The 19,518-nt window shown below is 46.9% G+C and overlaps 2 protein-coding genes across 2 annotated transcripts; both read left to right on the forward strand.

Annotated features, from left to right (window-relative positions):
* The first annotated feature begins 45 nt into the window (after positions 1-45).
* Positions 46-2,426, forward strand: LOC120711609 (U3 small nucleolar RNA-associated protein 18 homolog). Its single transcript, XM_039997200.1, has 2 exons — positions 46-137; positions 938-2,426. The coding sequence occupies exon 2, from the start codon at positions 956-958 to the stop codon at positions 2,246-2,248; it is 1,293 nt and encodes a 430-aa protein (XP_039853134.1). The 5' UTR covers positions 46-137; positions 938-955; the 3' UTR covers positions 2,249-2,426.
* Positions 2,427-4,012: 1,586 nt separating this feature from the next.
* On the forward strand, positions 4,013-11,731 carry LOC120711612. The gene is made up of 4 exons (XM_039997203.1): positions 4,013-4,119; positions 9,993-10,151; positions 10,231-10,386; positions 10,981-11,731. Exons 2-4 carry the CDS (start codon positions 9,999-10,001, stop codon positions 11,065-11,067), a joined length of 396 nt encoding a protein of 131 aa, XP_039853137.1. The 5' UTR covers positions 4,013-4,119; positions 9,993-9,998; the 3' UTR covers positions 11,068-11,731.
* The last annotated feature ends 7,787 nt before the right edge of the window (positions 11,732-19,518 follow it).

Raw genomic sequence — 19,518 nt, forward strand, 5'->3', positions numbered from 1 at the left:
TCTTGTACATGAATTAGTATAATTTTTGTTGCCCGTAGCAACGCACGCGCGTGATCTCCTCCCGTTCGCACGGGCACCGCTAGCGCTCCTTCCCTAGCCGCCGGCGGAGCAACTCCGGTGACTTGCCAAGGAAGGGGGTAAGCAGCGGCAGCTTCCTTCCCCTTCCCTCAGCCGCCCGTCAGTGATGAGCTCTGTTATGCTTATTCTGTGTTCGCGGTTCGAAACCAAGAAGGCATCGACACCACGGATCTGTTCTTCTCCGTGGGGGTGTTTGGGGGACGCCACCCAGTGGCCGTAGTGTGCCCCCGTTCCCCTCATTTAGCTGGATGGTAGATCCGGTTAACGGTCCATTAGTTTCACCTTCTGCCTTAAACTGGTTGATTGTTTCAGGTCCTGGATTGGACTTTTTCTCATCTTATTAGTTGATTGGAAGCTGAATTCTATACCTTGAACCTTATCGTCCCTTTGATAATTTGATTGGTGGGCTGGTGGCTGATAGAATTCACTGATCCCTGTCGATACTAGCTAAAGGTTTCAATCACATTCACATTGCTAGAACAACATACATTGCAGTAACTGTGAAATTGAATATTAGAGTAGGATGATTAAAGAACAGCGAGTGACTATTTCCTATCAGGGAAAAGTAGATTTTTTTTCATTCTTATGGTTCATATCTGTTTTTTTTTCTTAGAAAAAAAGGTAACTTTACTATTCTGGAGTCTGTACACAGTGTAGTCTATTGTTCTAGTTTACACTGCTATCACTTTTGGATCTTAGTTCCTCACTGCTATTTAGTGGCATCAGCCTTTTCACTAACTTAGTATTAATTATGCAATGCAAGCATGTAAATTGTTTTCTTCTTCTTGATACTAGGTATGAGTGTTGTCCCCTACCTCGATTGTTCCAAACCTGATAGGATTAACTACTGGTTTTGCAGGTCATATATCTGCACAAGATGAGCTTGACCACTCAGACTACACCTGGCTACCATGCAGATGAGAAGGGGAATGAGGAAGTTGAGGATTTCGGAATTCCACTTGGTTATATGTGGAAGATTGTTAATGAACCCAGATCGAACTATGAGAAGAAAAAGAGAAGGGCTCAAGCTGAAAAGGAAAAGGTATTGGCAGCCAAACACAATAAAAAGGTCTGTCCTGCCATGAATTTGCAAGCCAAGGGTGTGGCTACCAAAACCGATAATACGAGAAGTAAGACTGTGGCAACCAGTAATGACAATGAGGTAGCTAATGCAAAGGTCAACCCTTGCCTGAAGCAGATCTCTAGGCTTGTAGATGCACGTTTGGAGAGATCTGCACGCAACTGTTGTATGAGTTCGGTACGGTTTGATAAGGAAGGTCGGCTTGTGCTGGCTGCAGGATCAGATGGGAACATGAGACTCTCCCAGATTGATGGTGAAAACAGCAATGCCACGAGGGTCCAGACTGTGTCTCTTCCCAATTGTGAGATCAGCCAAGCTGCCTTTATGCCAAATGGTTCTGAAGTAATTGTTGCAAATGGTACACAATTTGTCTACTCCTATGATCTCGTGAATAATGCCTTGGTCAAGGCTGGTCCATTCCCAAAGTGGGAGGACAGACGTTTCTATAACTTTGAGGTGTCACCGGACTCAAGCACTGTTGCACTTGTCAGTAACAACAGAGGGTACATCCTTCTGGTCTCACCTAAAACGAAGGAAAAAGTTGGCATTCTCAGGATGGACGAAGACAGTCAGGCACGTTCGGTAGCTTACACGGATTGTGGGAACCAGCTACTGAGCACTGATGGTAGTGGTCATGTATACCTGTGGGATCTCAGAACAAGGAGGTGTGTTAACAAAACCATCGCCTGCCTGGATAACGCGCCGCTCTGCACTTCACTGGACAGTTCCTTGTTTGCTGTGGCTTCCAGCGATGGCTTTGTAAACATGTATGATAGAAGTGAGTTTGTCAGTGGTAGCAGTGAGCCGGTGAAGGTGATTGATGGCCTTACCAGTTGTACGTCTGTCGAGCAAGTAAAGTTCAACAATGATGCTCAGCTCTTGGCGATGATCTCGAGGGGTGGAGCACACGCGCTGAGGCTTGTGCACCTCCCATCCTGCAGTGTCTCTTCTGAGACCTGGCCAGGGACCGACCTCAAGTCACGGTTTCCTTGCTGTATGGATTTCAGCCCCAGCAGTGGCTTGATGGCTGTTGGGACCTTTTGTGGAAATGCTATGTTATTCAGGACGCAACTCCATGACTCAGCATGAGATCTCATCAAGTGACCTTTCTATTTCAGTCTGCGCCTCCTATATTGCTCTTGCATGGAGCATTTTAAGGCTAAAGTTGCAAATAATTTCACCTAAATTGACACAGATCTGCACATTCCACCACTGGAACACTGTTAACTCGGGCAGATATGAGTCAAGGTTTCTGTTTCTATGATCATCCTGATTGCATTGTGGTTAAAGAAATGAAATGGTTTCTATGATCTCCTAACTGTGAAACCATTGGACCTTGTGCTTTATAATAAACGAGGAAAATTTAATCATAATTGCTGAATCTGTGGGTTTCCTTAGGTAACATAAACAGAGGAAAACCACATGTTCTTAGTGCAAGATTAAGCTCTCATTTGCAGCATGCCAAAGATTTCAGACTGAAAGTATGTGTAGGTCTGAGGGTAGATTTTTTTTGAAGCAACAAACTTTCATTAGACAACTAGACTAGCACAGTCGCTGGTTACAATGTCCGAAACAAGCCCTGGGAAGTCATCAAGCCAAACACAAGCATTATCGGATGACTCCAGAGAAGCACTCAACTGGGCTAGTTGATGCGCTACACGGTTACAAACCCTTGGACAATACATTATATGATATACATCAAAGTTCAGAAAAAGTAGCATTCTTGCTTCCCTAAACACAACTGCATTGATGCCATTGTCCAACTCTTCTTTTAGCAAGGAAGTCTTCATATTTTGACAATCTGTCTCTAGGATAATTTTGCCCATGCCAAGATTTGTAGCAATCTTCAAGGCATTAGTGACAGCCATTAACTCTGCCTGAACAGGATCTTGGAGGTTATGCAATTTACCGGCTGCCATCATTCTTGGTCTCCCTTCACAATCTCTAACAACAGCTCCCCAACCACCATCTCCAGTCTTTTCACAGAAGGAACCATCCACATTTATCTTCAAGAAATCCCCTTCAGGTGGTCTCCACAAAGAGAGATTGGAGCTCTGATCATGTTTATTTCCCTTATTCATACAATCCTTAAAGTTCTTGAGGTGATTTCTATAAAAGAAGATCACATCATCCAAAATAAAGGAGCATTCTCCTTGAGATACTTTGTTACGAGTGGACCACCACACCCAAAGCAATGTCAGTATTTCAGTTTGTTGCTCATCATCTAATTTCCATATCTCCTCCAAAAGATGTTTTGCTGACGTGCAGTTAACAAGAAGAAGTCGAGCCTCTTCGAGATGTAGAGCACGCCATAATTGACGCACACATTTGCACCTAAGAAAAAGATGCCCTCCATCTTCATCTAAACAGTGGCACATTGGGCAAATAGTGTCCAGCTTCACCCCTCTTCTCTTTATATTTTGTCTTAGTGGTAAACTATTATGGGCCAATCTCCAAATGAAATGTTTCATTTTATTTGGGACTTTATTTCCATATTCGGTTCCAATTAAAACTTATGATGCCCCCACCTGAGGGTAGATTTGATGCAAAAGCATGTGTTCCATTTGTACAAGCGTAGAGGAAGGCTCTAGTTAAATGGAACCGTCAGCCGGGCGTAGGGGTGGTAAAGGGTCCAAGATTTTGAACTAGAAAATCTAAGGGCCAGACGCCGGGCTCTAATCTTATATAATTTTGAACTAAATAATTTAAAGGTTTTGTTGGATTGTGAAGAGGCCAATAGGGCTATGGCTCGTTACCACCCCTAGCCGAGCGAGACAGCCCACGAAACCAGTTAAGCATCCAACCCTAGCCCATCCAGCCTATTAGAACCCATCTGTTCCACTCAACAAAAAAAAGCTGTCTGTTCTTCCTCCTCGCTCTTCGTCTTCCCCAACTCTGCCCACCCACCAGCCGTCGCCGCCGGCCACCATTGCCCGCTACCAACTAATAAATCGGCGCAGGTATATCCCTAATCTCTCCATTTCCAGCTTTGTGCTGATTGAGCTCTCTAGCCCTAGCGTCATCTTCCGTCCGCTCGAGCCCCTGGAGTTGCGATCCCGCCACTTGCGCTCGTTGTGTTGCGTCCCGGGCGCTACCGGGTCGAAGTTCGGCACCGACCCAGCTCCTCGTCTCGGGACGGGGCATAAGACTTTCTCCAACCATTCCCCCATCCAACTCCTCACAAACATACTATTTAGTATATTTTACTACCTCCCTCCAAAAGATTCCTCCCCCTATAACTCCTTCTCTCCAACCATTCCCCCCATATCTATTCCCTCTATATACTATCACTCATTAACTAACTATTTATTTATCATTTTTGAATTTAGAAAAAACCATACAGTATTTGTACTGTCATAATATACATTATCATCATATTACGGGACTCAAACGAGATTAATATCATGAAAAAATGATGTGATTAGAGTATAGGGGAGATGTGATCTCCCTCCATATATGAGGAGAGATTCATCTCTCCCCCTACGTAGGGAGAGCTGTGGAGGGAGCTGTTGGAGCGCTCGCTCTCCCCCGCAGCCCCCTACGTAGGGTGGGGGGCATTCTAGGGGGCTCCGTTGGAGCTCGCCTAAGCACCTGATAGTCAGCACTCTCGTCGCTGGCCCCGTTTGCTTTGCCCAGTAATGTATTCAGCACCAAGTACAACAAAACAGTAAATTATTACTTTATACTCCCTCCTTCCCCGTTTATAAGGCATGGTGGAACATGACACGGTCTTCTAAACAACACTTTGACCATTTATTTATCATATATTATATCACTTTTGATTATAAACTTATAATCATTGTAAAATATATTTGATTATGAATCCAATCATATGAAATTTGCATTATAAAAATAAAAATTTAATAGTCAAATTATTGGTCAAAGATGACAATGTTTGAATCTTGATATACGTGTATGCCTTATAAACAGGGAAGGAGGGAGTAGTACTACCTACATTGTTCGTTGATGACCACGGCCAGTGCTGCCCAGGGCATATTAATATATTATGTGTGTCCATATACCCGACAAAATCCATCTGAGCCTTCACTACCTTTTCTATTGCTCATGTTCAGCTATTCAATCCCAGCTATGCTGGTTCTGTGTTACTCCCTGTTTGTTTTTCGTAGAATAATTATATCATTAAAGTGAAAAAGAAATAAGTCTGCATATATGTTGTGTGGACTGTTACTTGCGGGTTTTGGGGTTGATTTCAGTAATTGTGTATTAAGTGCCAGCATATTTGTGCATGTGTCTGTTCATGTTACAGGCATCTCTAGACTGAAATTGATGAACTGCACACATCTTTCGTTATTTATTTGATTGATGATTGATTTGAGGGAAAATCTAAATTCTACAACTGGGTCTTGGGATGTGGATACTGATAGAGACTACATATTATTTTACTTAGTAACAAGTCTGCCCTGGGTTCCAACGACTATGGTAGTGCCTGTTAAGGGTATTATTAGTCATTGTACTCTAGTCTAGGGTTTAGGGTCTCTCATCTCTCTTGTACTCTTTATATAGCCCTTTGGGCATATCTCAATACATCAAGGCTCCATTTATGACATGGTATCAGGGCTACGGTTGTTCTAAATCCAGTCCGCCATCCTCATCGTCGTCGCTGCGCTGCCCCTGGGAGCTTCATCTTGCTCCTGGGGGCGGCATCTTCCTCCAGCCCCAAACCCATTTCTCTGTTTTTTAGTAATTGAGTCGCAGCAGCTGCTGTCCGCCTGTCGTGGAGAAGTTGCCGTCCATCCTCAACCTCCGGCTGCCGCCGGGCCTCGATTCGGCATCCCCGGGCGCAGATCGAGCGCCGCCGGGCCTTGATTTGGCTTTCCCGGCCGCAGATCGAGGGTGCCCAGTCGTCGCCGGCCCTCCCCCCTGGCATAGCAGCAGCAGCAGCACATCTTCCCGCGGAGCCGTCCTTCTGTTCCTCTGCTCCGCATCGTCGCCGGCCCGTCGCGCGGATCCGGCCGTCTTCGTCCTCGCGGTCAGCGCAGCCTGTCACTGCCGCCGTCCGCCGTCCACTCGGCCCGTCGCGGCCGTTCTTGCGCGGCCAGTAGCGTCGCAGCCACCCGCGCGCGTCCATGCGGCCTCCTCCTCCGTCCGCTGGCCGCTGTTGCAGCCTCCTCTCGTCCCATCGCGCTGCCGCCCGTTGCCTTGTCCTCATCGACTGCCGCCCATCGCAGCTCGTCATTAGTGCCGCCGCCAACCCCTCCTGCCTGGCTGCCTACCCATGAGGTCAAGCCATTTGGTCCTGAAAGTGTCATATTGGGCCTCATTTTGGGTTGCTGGAGGCCCGGTTGAGGAGCTGCTGCTCTGTTCATTTGCTTGCAGCATGCCAGCATTGCATTTGCATCCTTCTGCCAGTATCTACTGCCTATCTGCATCAGTCCATTGCTGCTCTATTTTGCTCGTTGCTTGCTTGTGCTTCTATCCATAGTATAATGTAATATTTCTGCTATATTCATCCAAGTCAGTGCCAATCCAAGTCCAATTTGATTGCTCCATAATTCTGCTGCTGCTAGGCCACTTCTATCCATCTTTTGCATATGCGTGCTGCTGCTATCTGTCTGTGTGCGGCTGTGCTGCTCTGCTCATCTGCTCATATGGTCGGCTGTCCATCCATATCATCTTTTGCTTGTTGCTTGCTGCTGCTTGCATCCATCATCAGATTTTGCCTGTACCTGCTACTATCTTAGTCCTAATTGTCCAATTATGTCGTATCCATCCAAATCACTATCAATCCAAATCCAATTGCATACCTTCAGTTCGTCAATGCTATGCGTGCCTACATCCTAGTTGCCAAATCAGCCATCATTTTCTTTTTCAGGTTTGCCATGATGTGTGGCAACCCATCTTCGTCGTCGTGGTTGATGCATCTTTGCCATTTGGCCTTTTCGTAGCCTTCTTGCTACATTTCATCACCAAGTGGCCTTCTTAGTCATCAACACGATAGTACCACAGCATGCCGTCTTGCATATGTGGTTTATCTCTATTCTCTTTTGGCTCGATTTGGCACATCACTAATCTCATCGGTTGCTAAGTTCAAAGTCTCCAAAGCAAGGTTCATGTTGAAGAGTCGATGTACTGGTTTGTGAAGACTCGGGCTATTCGCTGAAGTACGGTTGTGAAGGCAATACCCTCTTGTGGAGGAGCCTCATCTACATCGATATGTTCAAGAGTTGCACGCTTTGATGACATCTTTGATTTGTACTTTGGATGTATCATTTTTCATGTTTATGTTTGAGTCTAGTGCTTAGTGTCAACTCTCCAAATGCAACGACATTGCATTCACGTTGCATTTGAGAGGGGGTGTTAAGGGTATTATTAGTCATTGTACTCTAGTCTAGGGTTTGGGGTCTCTCATCTCTCTTGTACTCTTTATATAGCCCTTTGGGCATATCTCAATACATCAAGGCTCCATTTGTGACAGTGCTAATGGCTTTTTCCAAACTGCAGAATTTCGTTTGTTAAAAAAAACTTGCAGAAGCAGAATTTCGTAGCTAGTTCCTTTCTCATTCATTGATCTCATTTTGTACATTTTCGTTATTGACCAACCTTAGAATTCGTGCTTGATTGATATGTTCACAGATGAATTAAGTCAGCGCACAACCAATGCAGCTTACATCTGGAGATCTATTGTCAAGCAAATTGCTAGGTTGATAGTTCATTTATGTACAGTTGCTATTTTCCCTTTTTGGATATCTGGATGCTTTGTTCTATCTCTGCAGTAATGTTACCTAAAGTTTATGTTGCATGAACATTGGAGGGAATTAATACTTGGTGTAGCCTATTTGAAAATTTTGCAACATGATTAATATTCTTTTGCTGATTTAATCTCAAAATTCTCGAGAAAAATGATGATGCACACAAGAATTAAAGTGAAGGGAGAGACCCATTCGCTCCCAGAGAGTGCTGAGGCTGCTCTTATCTTCTTTATATAATGGTTTTGGATTTAATGCACAAATCTAGTGTGTTTTGGAATTTTAGTTATGATAAGTTCATGTTTAATTGTATGTGCATGCACTTTTTTTTTGCAGCTCACTTGTTATAGGTGACAACAAGCATATTTTGATCGTCTTCTTACTAAAACAGTTAGTATTAATTAGCATTGTAGTATCAATTGATGGAGAGATTGCATGTCCAAAACATGAGATGATTGTGGTTTGATGCTTCTATATTTGTGCTACAAAGTAAAAAGGTTGCATTCATTAACTCATTTTGCATTATTTACATGTTTTTAGTCTTCTTTCTGTTATGAGCCTTGGTTAATTGCCTCTTTGGACAATGGCCTAATGTTAGCTGATATGGGCAGCTCAAAAAATCTGTTATTTTTTATGATTGCCCAGTTTTGCTATGCCTGATCAACTACCCATGCTCTGGTCAACTATTATGAATTAAAGCTGAACTACTTATTAGTTCTGCTGGTTACAGGAATTTGGTGGTGTAGTCAGTTTAAGCCAGCGGTTTATTACAATAAGTGCGCGCTTACCTGCCTTTAAGGCAGTATGATCCTCTTTTAAATTTTTTGGCTAGCAATGTTGGCAGAAGAGAATCGCATTCATTGGTTGGGTGTGAATAAGAAGTACACTCCATGTGCCTCCCACTATGGCGTCTTCATATTTCATGCTGTTTTTTTAACCTATGCAAAGTTGCAAATGTCAACAGTAATTTTTTTTAAAATCATATTTGCACTAAATTAACTGAATGTTTCGCTACATGAGTGAGTGGACTAGTTGTCTGCTTCTTTATGGTACTTTCTGATAAACTTTTCCCCCCTCACTAGGGAGTCAGCTGAAACATTTTCAACAGTAAGCCATATATATGATTTGCTTGAGGGCATGAATATTTCGAATAGAGAATACATGCAGCCCATACATTCTTTCATCTGCGAGACTATATTCATTATGATTATAATAAACTAATGTTATTGCTCTTTCAAACTGGAGGTCAGAGGAAATGTCTGTTTACATTATTGCATTAGGGCTATATAATGTGAATGATTAGCATGTAAGTTTGCTAAGAATGTAGAAATGTAGGCCTTCTTTCTCCTGGTGTCAGTATCTTTCATCATGCATCCTTATATGGATTTCAGGCATCTGAATTGGTTCCATCTCTTTTCAGTAGCTCGCTATGATCCTGTCTTTGAATTCCAGAACCTTGGCAGTTTGTCACCTGTTTACTTTCATATTTTCTCATAATCTGTTGTCTCCCTTCATTTCTAGATTGAAAAGCTGTAAAATACTTGGCTTCTCTCAGCTCATTTACTTCCATGTTTTATTTTAGTAATGGATTTGCTATTTTACTTTTGCTTGTCATCTAAACACGGCAGGCAATATAATATCTGAACATCCCAATAAAGAGGTTTAAGGTTAGTTTTGGACTACACAAAGGACACAAAGATCATCTTGATCGGTGGATTAGGTTTGCTGTTGACTCGAAGTCAAAGCATATTGTTATCAACTTGACTCCACATCCAGAGTGCCTAGACGATGCCTACGTCTTTCCCCTTCACCTTTTTCAGGAGTATAACTCATGTTTTGTCGAATCCCTCCGGCTTGTCCTAGTCATTTTGAGACCACCTACTGGATTTTGTGGCTTGAAAAATCTCAAAAGGATTGTTCTCCACAGGGTGCTTCTCTGGAGAGATCTTAACTGTGTGCTTTCAGCGTGCGCTCTTCTTGAGCATATAAGATTGACGGACTGTTTTCTGTCTGGTTTCACTCTTTGTCAGCAATTGGTTCATCTGCAGCATTTTACTATTGAGAATTGTTATATGAAGAGCATGGAATTACATGCTTCGAATCTTAGCTCATTTAAGTTTCAACAGAGGGAAATGCCTGTTATACTTGATGAGCTTTTACTGCTGAAGGAGGCTAATATTGAAGTAACGTCGGGTAAAGATAGTCTTGACTATTCGTTCAATACTCTTCTTAATGCCATGCCTAATCTTGAGAGACTCAATCTGAGTCTATTTATGAGAAGAGAGGTTAGATCCTAAGAAAACATGTTTATTAGAGTTGATATACATAACCTTTCATTGCTTTCATTTTTAACATATTTTTCAGACAAAGGGATGGGTAGTGAGCCCCCGTGATTTCATTCATCTAAGGTATCTGAACATGGAGATTCATTTACATGGACAAGTAGAGTGCTCAAGTGGGCTTCTTCGTCTAGTTTCCCTTTTGGAAGTAGCACCCCTTTTGGAAGAGCTGGAATTGCATGTAAGTAAAATTTCTGCTTGTATACACTTAGGGTTTAGGAACAGCTGGTGGGGAGGTTTTGGTGTACATTCACACTAACCCTGGTTCAAGTTCTCATCAGTTTGGATTTTGGCGTCTTTCTTCTGAAATAAAAGCTTAACTAGTTTCTCCTAAGTAGTCTAAAAAATTACTACTTGTTCTCTCATACTACCTTTTCCAAGGGAAGCATTTACGGGACCTGTCATTGTGCTATATTGGTTACAGATTGGTAATTTATAGTCTGATTGAATCTGGTTTTAGTTAGGGGGAAAATGGTTGGCAATATCCAACCATGGTTTGATGCACTGCTATGTACTTGTGCAGCAAAAATATACCCCGTTACAAATCCTATTCCTTTCGTTAACTGCTTTGTGTTTATTATACATTATTCCACAACCTGGAAGGAACATAGGCACAGCCCATATATGCATGATGCTGCAGATTTGTTTTTGCATCCTTTTGTGATTACATTGACTCCTGTTGTTAATAACATCTGATCCTGCTCCAGTTTTGAGTTCATGATATATTTATCTTTTTCACTGAAACTATACTAATTTGAGGGCTTCTTTGATGCAGATGTGTATGTGTGATATACCAACCACATTGTTTAAATTGAGTAAGAATAGATCTGGGGTTCAGCACAGTCACCTCAAGACAATATGACTGGATTTTATGGTTGCAAGGGACAGATTGAGCTGGCACGGTATATTCTGGAGAATGCTACCGCACTTCAGCATATGACTGTGGATCCAGTTTCCAAGATGGTGCATAGCAAGTCTGTGGATTCCTTGATAAGGCTTAAAGAACTTACTGGTCGTCAAAATGCCAAGTCTTTCCTTGCTCGACAGAAATTCAGTCAGATCCTTACTATTTTGTAAATGGCATAAAGTTTATGATACCCAAAGCACTGAACTACGAAACCGAATATTTAATCCCAGAAGTTACAGAACTGGATCATCTGAGGTGGTTTTAGTAATTTGGACCAAATGAGAGAATTTTGTCACATGGGCACACAAGCAGCAAAATGTGATTGGCATTTGGCAGAGAAGAAAGTATCACCCCTCTCATCATATGTGGCAAATATAACTTGATCCTTTAATGTAAATGATCCATTTTGTAAGTTTGGAGGGTTAATTGTTTTGTTTTATAGATCAGGTGTTTATGTGACCTTTATCAAAATGTTTTATATATGTGGCAAATATCCTGAAGTGGATTTGATTGATACAAATTATGTGACCTTTGTATCTAGGGTGGTACTTGTGCCTGGCAATGGGTTTAGGTGTCACAGAAATGGTTAATGAACTTTTTGTTGTTGTTGTTGTTTTAATGCTTTTTCGTGCCTTCGGCAGCATATACATGTGGGTGCTTTTGCGAATCTTCATCTGGGGAAAAGAAAATCAGGAGATCTTGTTTACATTTCTTCATTCCTTGTGTATGTTTGTTATTTTGATACATTTGCGAAATTGGATAGCCCTAAACAACTCAATCAATTGGTACTCTGTGGTTTCCAATCTTTTTCATGCAGGAAAATGAAGTTATTTTGCTTTCAGGTGAGGAACCTCACGGTAAATTATAAGTTGAAGTTAAGTAGTACTGATTCTTCCCCCCACCAGTAACAGTTGAAGGCGAACGCCTCTTCCAAACAAAAAAAAAGTTGAATTATTGTTGCTGCCATTACAACCAAATCTATCTATAAATAAAAAGTTAAAACAAGTTGAACCAATTGAAATCCTATGTCACCAAAATTAGTCCCACCGTACCTCTCACGGAGGCCCCACTTGTCAGTCCAAAAGGTTTGATAAAAGGGAGGGGAAGATCGGTTTCGTCAATATTTTACACTAAAATTTTAGTACTTTTTACACCAGCAATTTTTTATACCCACCTCTTGTACTCGCGTACTATTTTCCTTTGGCACATACTTTACTTTTCTTTGCATATACATTCACCCATAATTCTCATCATTATTTATTTTGAAAGGATAATAATTAACATCATTGTTTATGAAAGGAAAAGAAAGATGTGTATTATTTTTAGAAGGAAAATAAATGACATTGATTCTTGATAGAAGGGAAATTAAATACGTGCATCTCAGAATTATAAATTTTAAATTTAAAAATAATAAAGGAGTTTTCTAACTTGGGCGCTTAATGGAAGTAGCTTAAACGTGGGCCGTCGGATGATCGATGGACGACCGCAGTTGAACCGCAGCTGCACTTTCGGAGATCCTCTTCAGCCCTTCGACCCGTTGATCTAGGGGGATTCAGTCGCCTGAGTCCTGACCAAAACCGATGCCGCCCAAAACCTCCCAAAACCGACGCCGACCACTCGACTCCCGGCAGCGGGTCTCGTCTACCACCTTGGCTGGGAGGGCGACACCCGGCGGCGGATCTCGGCTCCCGCCTCGGCTGCGAGGGAGACGCCCGGCTGCGGGTCGTCTCGGCTTCCGCCTCGGCTGCGAGGGAGACGCCCGGCGGCGGGTCTCGGCTTCCGCTTCGATTGCGACGACGGCGCCTGTCTGCTGGTCGCGGCCCTCGAGTCGACCCGGCATTGTTCGTCGTCCTCCTGTTGGGGATGTACAAACTCCTCCGGGTTGGGCGCAAGTGGAGCATCAGACAGCCGGCGCGGGCGAACCTCTTCGGCTGGCCCCGCACGTTCTCGATGAAGAGCTCACCGTGGAACAAGTGGATCCATAGATCCCAGTGCGTCTCGATCCCAAGATACCCCTCGCAGACAGCGACGAAGACCGCCGCCTGCGAGATGGAGTTGGGGCCGAAGTTGTGCAGCTCCACCCCGTAGTACTCGCACAGCGCCCGCATGAATCTGCCGATGGGGACGCCGAATCCCCGCTTGTGGAGTCGCACGAGGCTCACAACGTAGCCCTCGGGGGGATTCGGTTCGGTCTCCTCCGGCCGCAGGGGAATCCACGCCGGCCGCTCCGAGTCGTGGTTAATCGGAAGCAGCCTATCTGCGGCCAGCTGCTCCAATACCGCCGCGGTGGCGGCGGACTTCCCCCACGGCAACGGCTCCTGGACATCCGACATCGCTTCGAACCGCTAGGGGATGTGGGAAGGCAAGCTCTACGGTGGCTAAGGTGCGCTCTCGCTCTCTCCTTCTTCCTCCTCTCGCTTTTGGCTCGGGGCTCTGGGTGCAGGGGAGACAGAGAAGGCAGGGGAAACGAAGGCAAAGTGGCCAGGTGAGCCCAAACAATCCCCCCTTCCCTGTTTTTTTATCCATCAAGACAGGCGGATTCGCCGCCGTGGCCCGAATCCACCGCATTCAATGCGGTAGATTTTGCTACCGCTGACGGCTGGGCCCCACAACCGCAGAGTCTCCCACGCGCGCACTTGGCAATAATTACGGTGTGGTAACCGATGGGCGCGGTGCAACTATAGCACTGTTCCATCTGTCAGCCGCCGCCCACGCCACTTCGTCTACCCGAGGCAGCCGCCTGAAAAGGCGCACCCGCACTACACCGCACGTACTGGGCCACGTCGCCCACGACCAGCGGAAGACCCACGCGCACAACCTGCGACTCCGCGCTGTTTGCGAACTGTGATGGAATATTCCTTTTGGGGGCTCTTCACTCTCGAAGGAACCTCATTATGAGGCCTTACTGATCAGGGCTTCGAAGCCTGGCCTGTCGAGGGTTCGACAGGCACCCCAGATCCCCAGAGTCAGGGACTGCATGGATGTGTCGTACAAGCTACCCTCGAACACGGAGTTCGAGACATCCTACGCAGTGTTCAAGGCCAGTCGAGGGTGCCTAGCAGGGGGATCCCATCGAGGGAGAGCATCGAGCCCTCGGACCCTATCAAACGGGTCCGAGCCCTACCTAGCGAACCTTTGCGAGTGCTTTATGTGACGTGTCCATGGACCACGAGCCGACCCTTATCGAATGGGGCACAGACGTCCCCTTGAACCACCCGATAACAGCTCACTGAAGCAGCCATAGCTCGCGGCCCGGGCATGGGTAGCATGGTGCGCTTCACCCCTCCTCCATGTGGAAGGGCGACGAGGGTCGTAATATAAGTCGAGAGTCCCCTGAATGCCTTCACGCAGGCCGGGGCTCAGGGGCTCCTCGCACACCGCGGCTCAGGCCGCACCCTCGAATGGATCGACAACTGTCGATTGTGAAGTTCCACGTGTTTAACCCAAAACCCCCACTCTTAACGCGTGCCTGCTAGATGGATCAGCAGGACTCTGAGTCACTGCGCCAGCACGAAAAATGCCGAGGCTGGCTGAAAGGAATGCCGATGCCGGCTGAAAAAGACGCTGGACGGCCACCCCAGTAAAGCAACCGAGCAGGGCGACGTTTATAGCCCTTGGACGAGTGCAAACACTCCTTCAAGGCCTCAGGGGCTACACCCGCGGGTGCGCTGACGCGCCCCCATGGAGGAAACTTCACACATTCGAGGACCAAAATCCTCTGCAGGGCTAATGCTCACCCTTACACCCTCGGTCGTCCTCTCCGCGAAGGGGAAGAAGACTTCATTGCTCTTTACAAACAAAGATTACAAAGGGTTATCGGCTCGAAGCCGTCGAAAAGTACAAACGCGTTGCCACCTGCGTGGCAATTTTCCCTGTTTTGGGGAGGAGCGAGCGCCGATGAAGAACGCCGAGTCCTTGGCCGACATCGCGACCAGGCTGCTCGGGATTGCGAGGAGCAGCCCCTAGACCGCACGGGTCCGGCGGGATGCCCTCCTCGCAATCTTTCTTCTAGCATCTCCTCCACCGAAGACCTTGCGGGGGGTCAAGCTGGCGGACAGCACCCTCTGCACCATCTCCCCGAGAGCGACGTTGTCGCCAAAAGGGACGATGCGAAGAACAGCCACCAAATCTAGTGCCGACGCCATGGTCAGGCATCTCAACGCCCTTCAGGCTGAGGGACATTGCAAAGGCAGGACCCCTCGGGCCCAATGTTCTTCTGCTAATCCCACTGAAGCCGAGGGATGGTGAGCACGCCCTCTCCAGCTTTCCCTCGCCGCTCGCAAACATTCTTCTAGCATCAAAGCCTAAAGAAGCCAGGCCACCCTGTCCGGGGGACGATCGTGAAAGGCAAAGGGAAACATTACTAGACTTAGGCGATGTTAGAAATAAGAGCAGAGAAGTTGGAGCGGAAAGGGAGTCCCACGATCCCTATTTATAGCTGCATCGGGCGCCAAGCTTTAAGCCTATCGCAAGGGGAAGGCTTGGACCACCCGTGACGGTGCGGCACCCCACGAGTAAAAGATGCCCTCGGTTACCGTGCCGAGACGTGACCAAACAACGCAAAGCCGAGCCCCTGGACGCTGAGCAGCCCAGCATCGGTGCTGGCCGATTGCCCTCGAACGGCGCGTCGCAAGGCGACCAGGGAAAGCAGGGCTGAGACCCTGAACGCGGGACAGCGCGGCAATACACCAGCTGCAAAGTGGCAGGCGCCATCATGGCCCTGGCTTGCTCAGCACGCTGACGCGTCTTGTCACCGAAACAAGACAAGAAGGGGCGCGCCTCGGAGTACTTTTTCCACAGGTGCACTACCCCGACCAACGAGTTGTCGCATCCGCCAGGCCAGCATCCGGATGCGTCTGGCGGGAGCGCAGCACCGATCGATCACATCAAGGGGTAAATTTGCCGAAATACCCTTTGGCCGAATCCCCTGACTCGACCAAAGGCTCGGGGGCTACTGTCGGATACCGTGATTAGGGGCACCCTAATCAGAGGACTAAAATCGCCCTAAAAACACAAACACATACTGGGCAACCGGGCCCACGAAGGCCTGCAGGCTCCTTCCAATCTGGAAGAAAGGACAGGACTCAAAGAAGCCCAACACGTGGCCCACGTACGCAGTGCGGCCCATCCGCACCCCCCTCGGACCCGCGAGGTGATCTCACCTCGCTCGAGGGCTCCCCGTCGAAGCCCTTGACCGCGCCCCGCGCCTCCACCTCGCTCGAGGGTAGCAAGCTCACCCTCGGGGAGGCAGATCGGCTCCACCTTGCTCGAGGGTAGCGAGCCTGCTCTCGAGAAAGCAGAACGTCTCCGCCTAACTCGAGGCCACCCTTTGACGGAAAAGACAAACGGCCCTTCCGCTCATCCGCCCGCCGTACGGAGGCATTACTGCCAACCACTCCTCCACAGCGCCCGGGTCAGACGGCGTCAGGCCGCCATTCCCCACAGTGGCGGTGACCGGAGTCTCGTCCGCCAACTCCGATCACTGCTCCGCCATTCCGGACGCTGTGGCGACACTGTGGGAACCTGCGATGCAGTGCAAGACGTGCTCGGCACTGCTCCAGCTACTATACTGCCAACTCCCCATACCTCCTTCGTACTTTCCCTTCCGCGGAGCTCTCAAACGGCATGGGCATGACCCTCGGAAGCGGCTCCGGCCTTGACCTGGACAAGACCCTGTCCTGTAGGACCTTCGGGACGCCGCCACGCCACGCCACGCCTGGAGGACGGTACCTCCCACAACAACGACCACGCCGCCCGCTGGAGCCGCCAGGACGCCGGCGCAATCCCCGCAAGACCAAGGATGACTGCCACGCCCGGCACCATTCCCCACAGTGTACTTCCCACAGTGCTCGACCACTGCACCCTCGCGACTCGGGGAGAAGACGACGACTTCCACGATCCCCTGTGCATGTACACCATCCCTCCTTGTGTCTATAATAGGAGGAGGCGGGCTTTCCCTTAATGGGGGTCGGCCCATTTTTCGGTAGAACACAACGCTCAGCACTACTCACAGAGCACATACGGTCTTCTAAGCCCCGATATTGGCACTCGCCTCAATCAACTCCCCCTCTAGCAGAGACTTGGGAGCTTCCCTCCCTCTCTCGCCTCGCTTGTACCCCATACTACAGGCACCCCCGGTGCAGGACAGTACAGTGCTCTCGCACATCCCTTTGCTGGACGTACGGCCCCATGGCCGGAACCAGGATAAACCCGTGCGTTATTGTGTTGCCTCTTGCATCAACATCTGGGATGAGAAACACGCAGCATCATCACTGGTTGGGTCCGGACCGCCGGGTCAGGACACCGACAATACGATCCCCTTCTTTTTGTATGTTTTGTTTTTGCTCCCCATATTTGTTGAATCCATATTTGGTTTGCACGTTTTTTCCCCAGACTTGTGTTTGGTGTAACGGTGGTGAGGGTGCTGTAGCTACCTGACGTTATGACGATTACCAGGTGAGTATGGGATACTAGGATTGTTTTTGCTCCATAAGTGATGTTTGGATTATTAGTTGTGATGTTCTTGGTTTAGCTACTGCCAAAATTGTAGAAGTTAGTTCATGACTAATCTTAATCTCTTACTTTTATGGCTGCTATTAGCTGTCTTAGAATTTAGTACAGTTCAATATAGCCTTTTTTCAGTGGGCTTGCCACTATGTTTGTGCGAGGATAGCATAGTTTAGGACATACATATGTTTCTGGCTTAGTACAATTCTGAAAATTTTTGGATGGCTGCCTTTTATTTGTATGGCTTTCGGGGATTGATCGACGCTGAGACATTAATTTGTTTTTTGTGTTCACCTCCATGTCAGAATTGATCGCAAATTTTCACAACAGTTTGATGTTGTGCTTCAGTGTCAGAATTGATGTTCGTTGGGGTAGCATTCATTTTTAAATTTGGAATATGACAGGATATTGGTGTAAACTTAAAAACAACATAGTAGAAAGAGATTATAAAAAAGTTATGACCACTTTTATCAATTAGAAATTCATATATAGTTGTTTTGGTCATGCCATCAACGGTAGGTAGCGGCACATATAATGCAATAGTATTGCTCAACTTACCATAGAACTATGATTCTTAGCACGAAACAGGTTGCTACCTCATATACATTTCTTATATAGTCCAAATACTTGTATGCCAAGTATCTGAACCATTTTTTTGTAAATGACTTTAGAAGAATCTCGATTTGTCAAGTCTCATGATCCTATCAAGATCTATTTAAATTTGGCTCAATCTTTTTTTAGAAAAGATTGAGTCTAATTTAATTGCAATCAGTTAGAAAAATAAAGAAGAATTACTGCATTTCGTGACGGATTTTTTCTCTTTCTATTTTGCTTCTGTTTTATTTTATTTAGATCTGCTTTATATCCAGTTTTATCTACTTAATCTATGTATTTTCACACGCTCTTGTCAGTTGTACAAAAGTGATAGCTACCATTTTTACAAGACAACTAGATCATCTGCATAATATGTATGTTATATACTATACACCATGGAGAAGGAGGCTTAGAGCACCCGGCTGCCCACGGAGCGACACGTGTCCTCGGAGAAAAGTAGCACAACGCTGGCCGTCCGATCCGTCGTGCGAGATCGATCCACACCGTTTTTTGGTTTTTTTTCGCAAATAGACCCTTCAAGTTTTGTTATTCGAATCCGCCGTCCATATTTTTTTTTGCAAAAAACTTGCCCTCTCAACCCTCCCCATCGCAACGTGCCCCCTTCCTCCCCGGCCTCCATCCCGCCGCATCCCGGTAGTCACCGCCCTCCATCCGTCCCCTTTGCCGTCTCCACGCCCTCGCCGCCCCTCCCCTTCCAGGACGCTGCCACCGTCCCTCCCCATGCCGCTTCAGCGCGCCGCCCTCCGCCCGCCGTGAAGGGCGCAGATGGCGGATCTCGGCCGGCGATGTCGAGACGAAGCAATGGGCGGCGGATCTGGTCCAGCGGCGTCGAGGTGGATCGGTGGGCGGCGGATCCGGGTGGCGGTGTCGAGGCGGTGCAGTGGTCGGCAGATCCGGGTGACGGCATGGAGCGGGCGGCGGATCCAAACGCTGGTGTCGAAGCGATGGCGTCGGCGGCGACGCTGGTGTCAAGGTGTCAACGCGAACGGCGGCGGGAGCGAGACGGACGGAGGCGACATACAGACAGAAACGCGGGGCGGCGGGAACGCCCGGTGGCGTCCACCGCCGTGCGGTGCCGTGTTTCCTTTTTTCTCACAATTTTCCTTTTTTCCTCAATTTTTTCCCTTTTCAGTTTCTTTTCATGTTTTCTTTCTACGCGGCGGAGCGCGTTCTTCACCTAGTAGAACATGATATATCATAGCATGTTCCTGTCTTTTTCATAGTAGAACATACTTTTTGTGTTTTGACTTTTGGTATTAAGTGTAATTATTTATTGTTCCTGTC

The sequence above is a fragment of the Panicum virgatum genome, chromosome 6K (genome assembly GCF_016808335.1).
Source record: "Panicum virgatum strain AP13 chromosome 6K, P.virgatum_v5, whole genome shotgun sequence".
NCBI lineage: Eukaryota > Viridiplantae > Streptophyta > Magnoliopsida > Poales > Poaceae > Panicum > Panicum virgatum.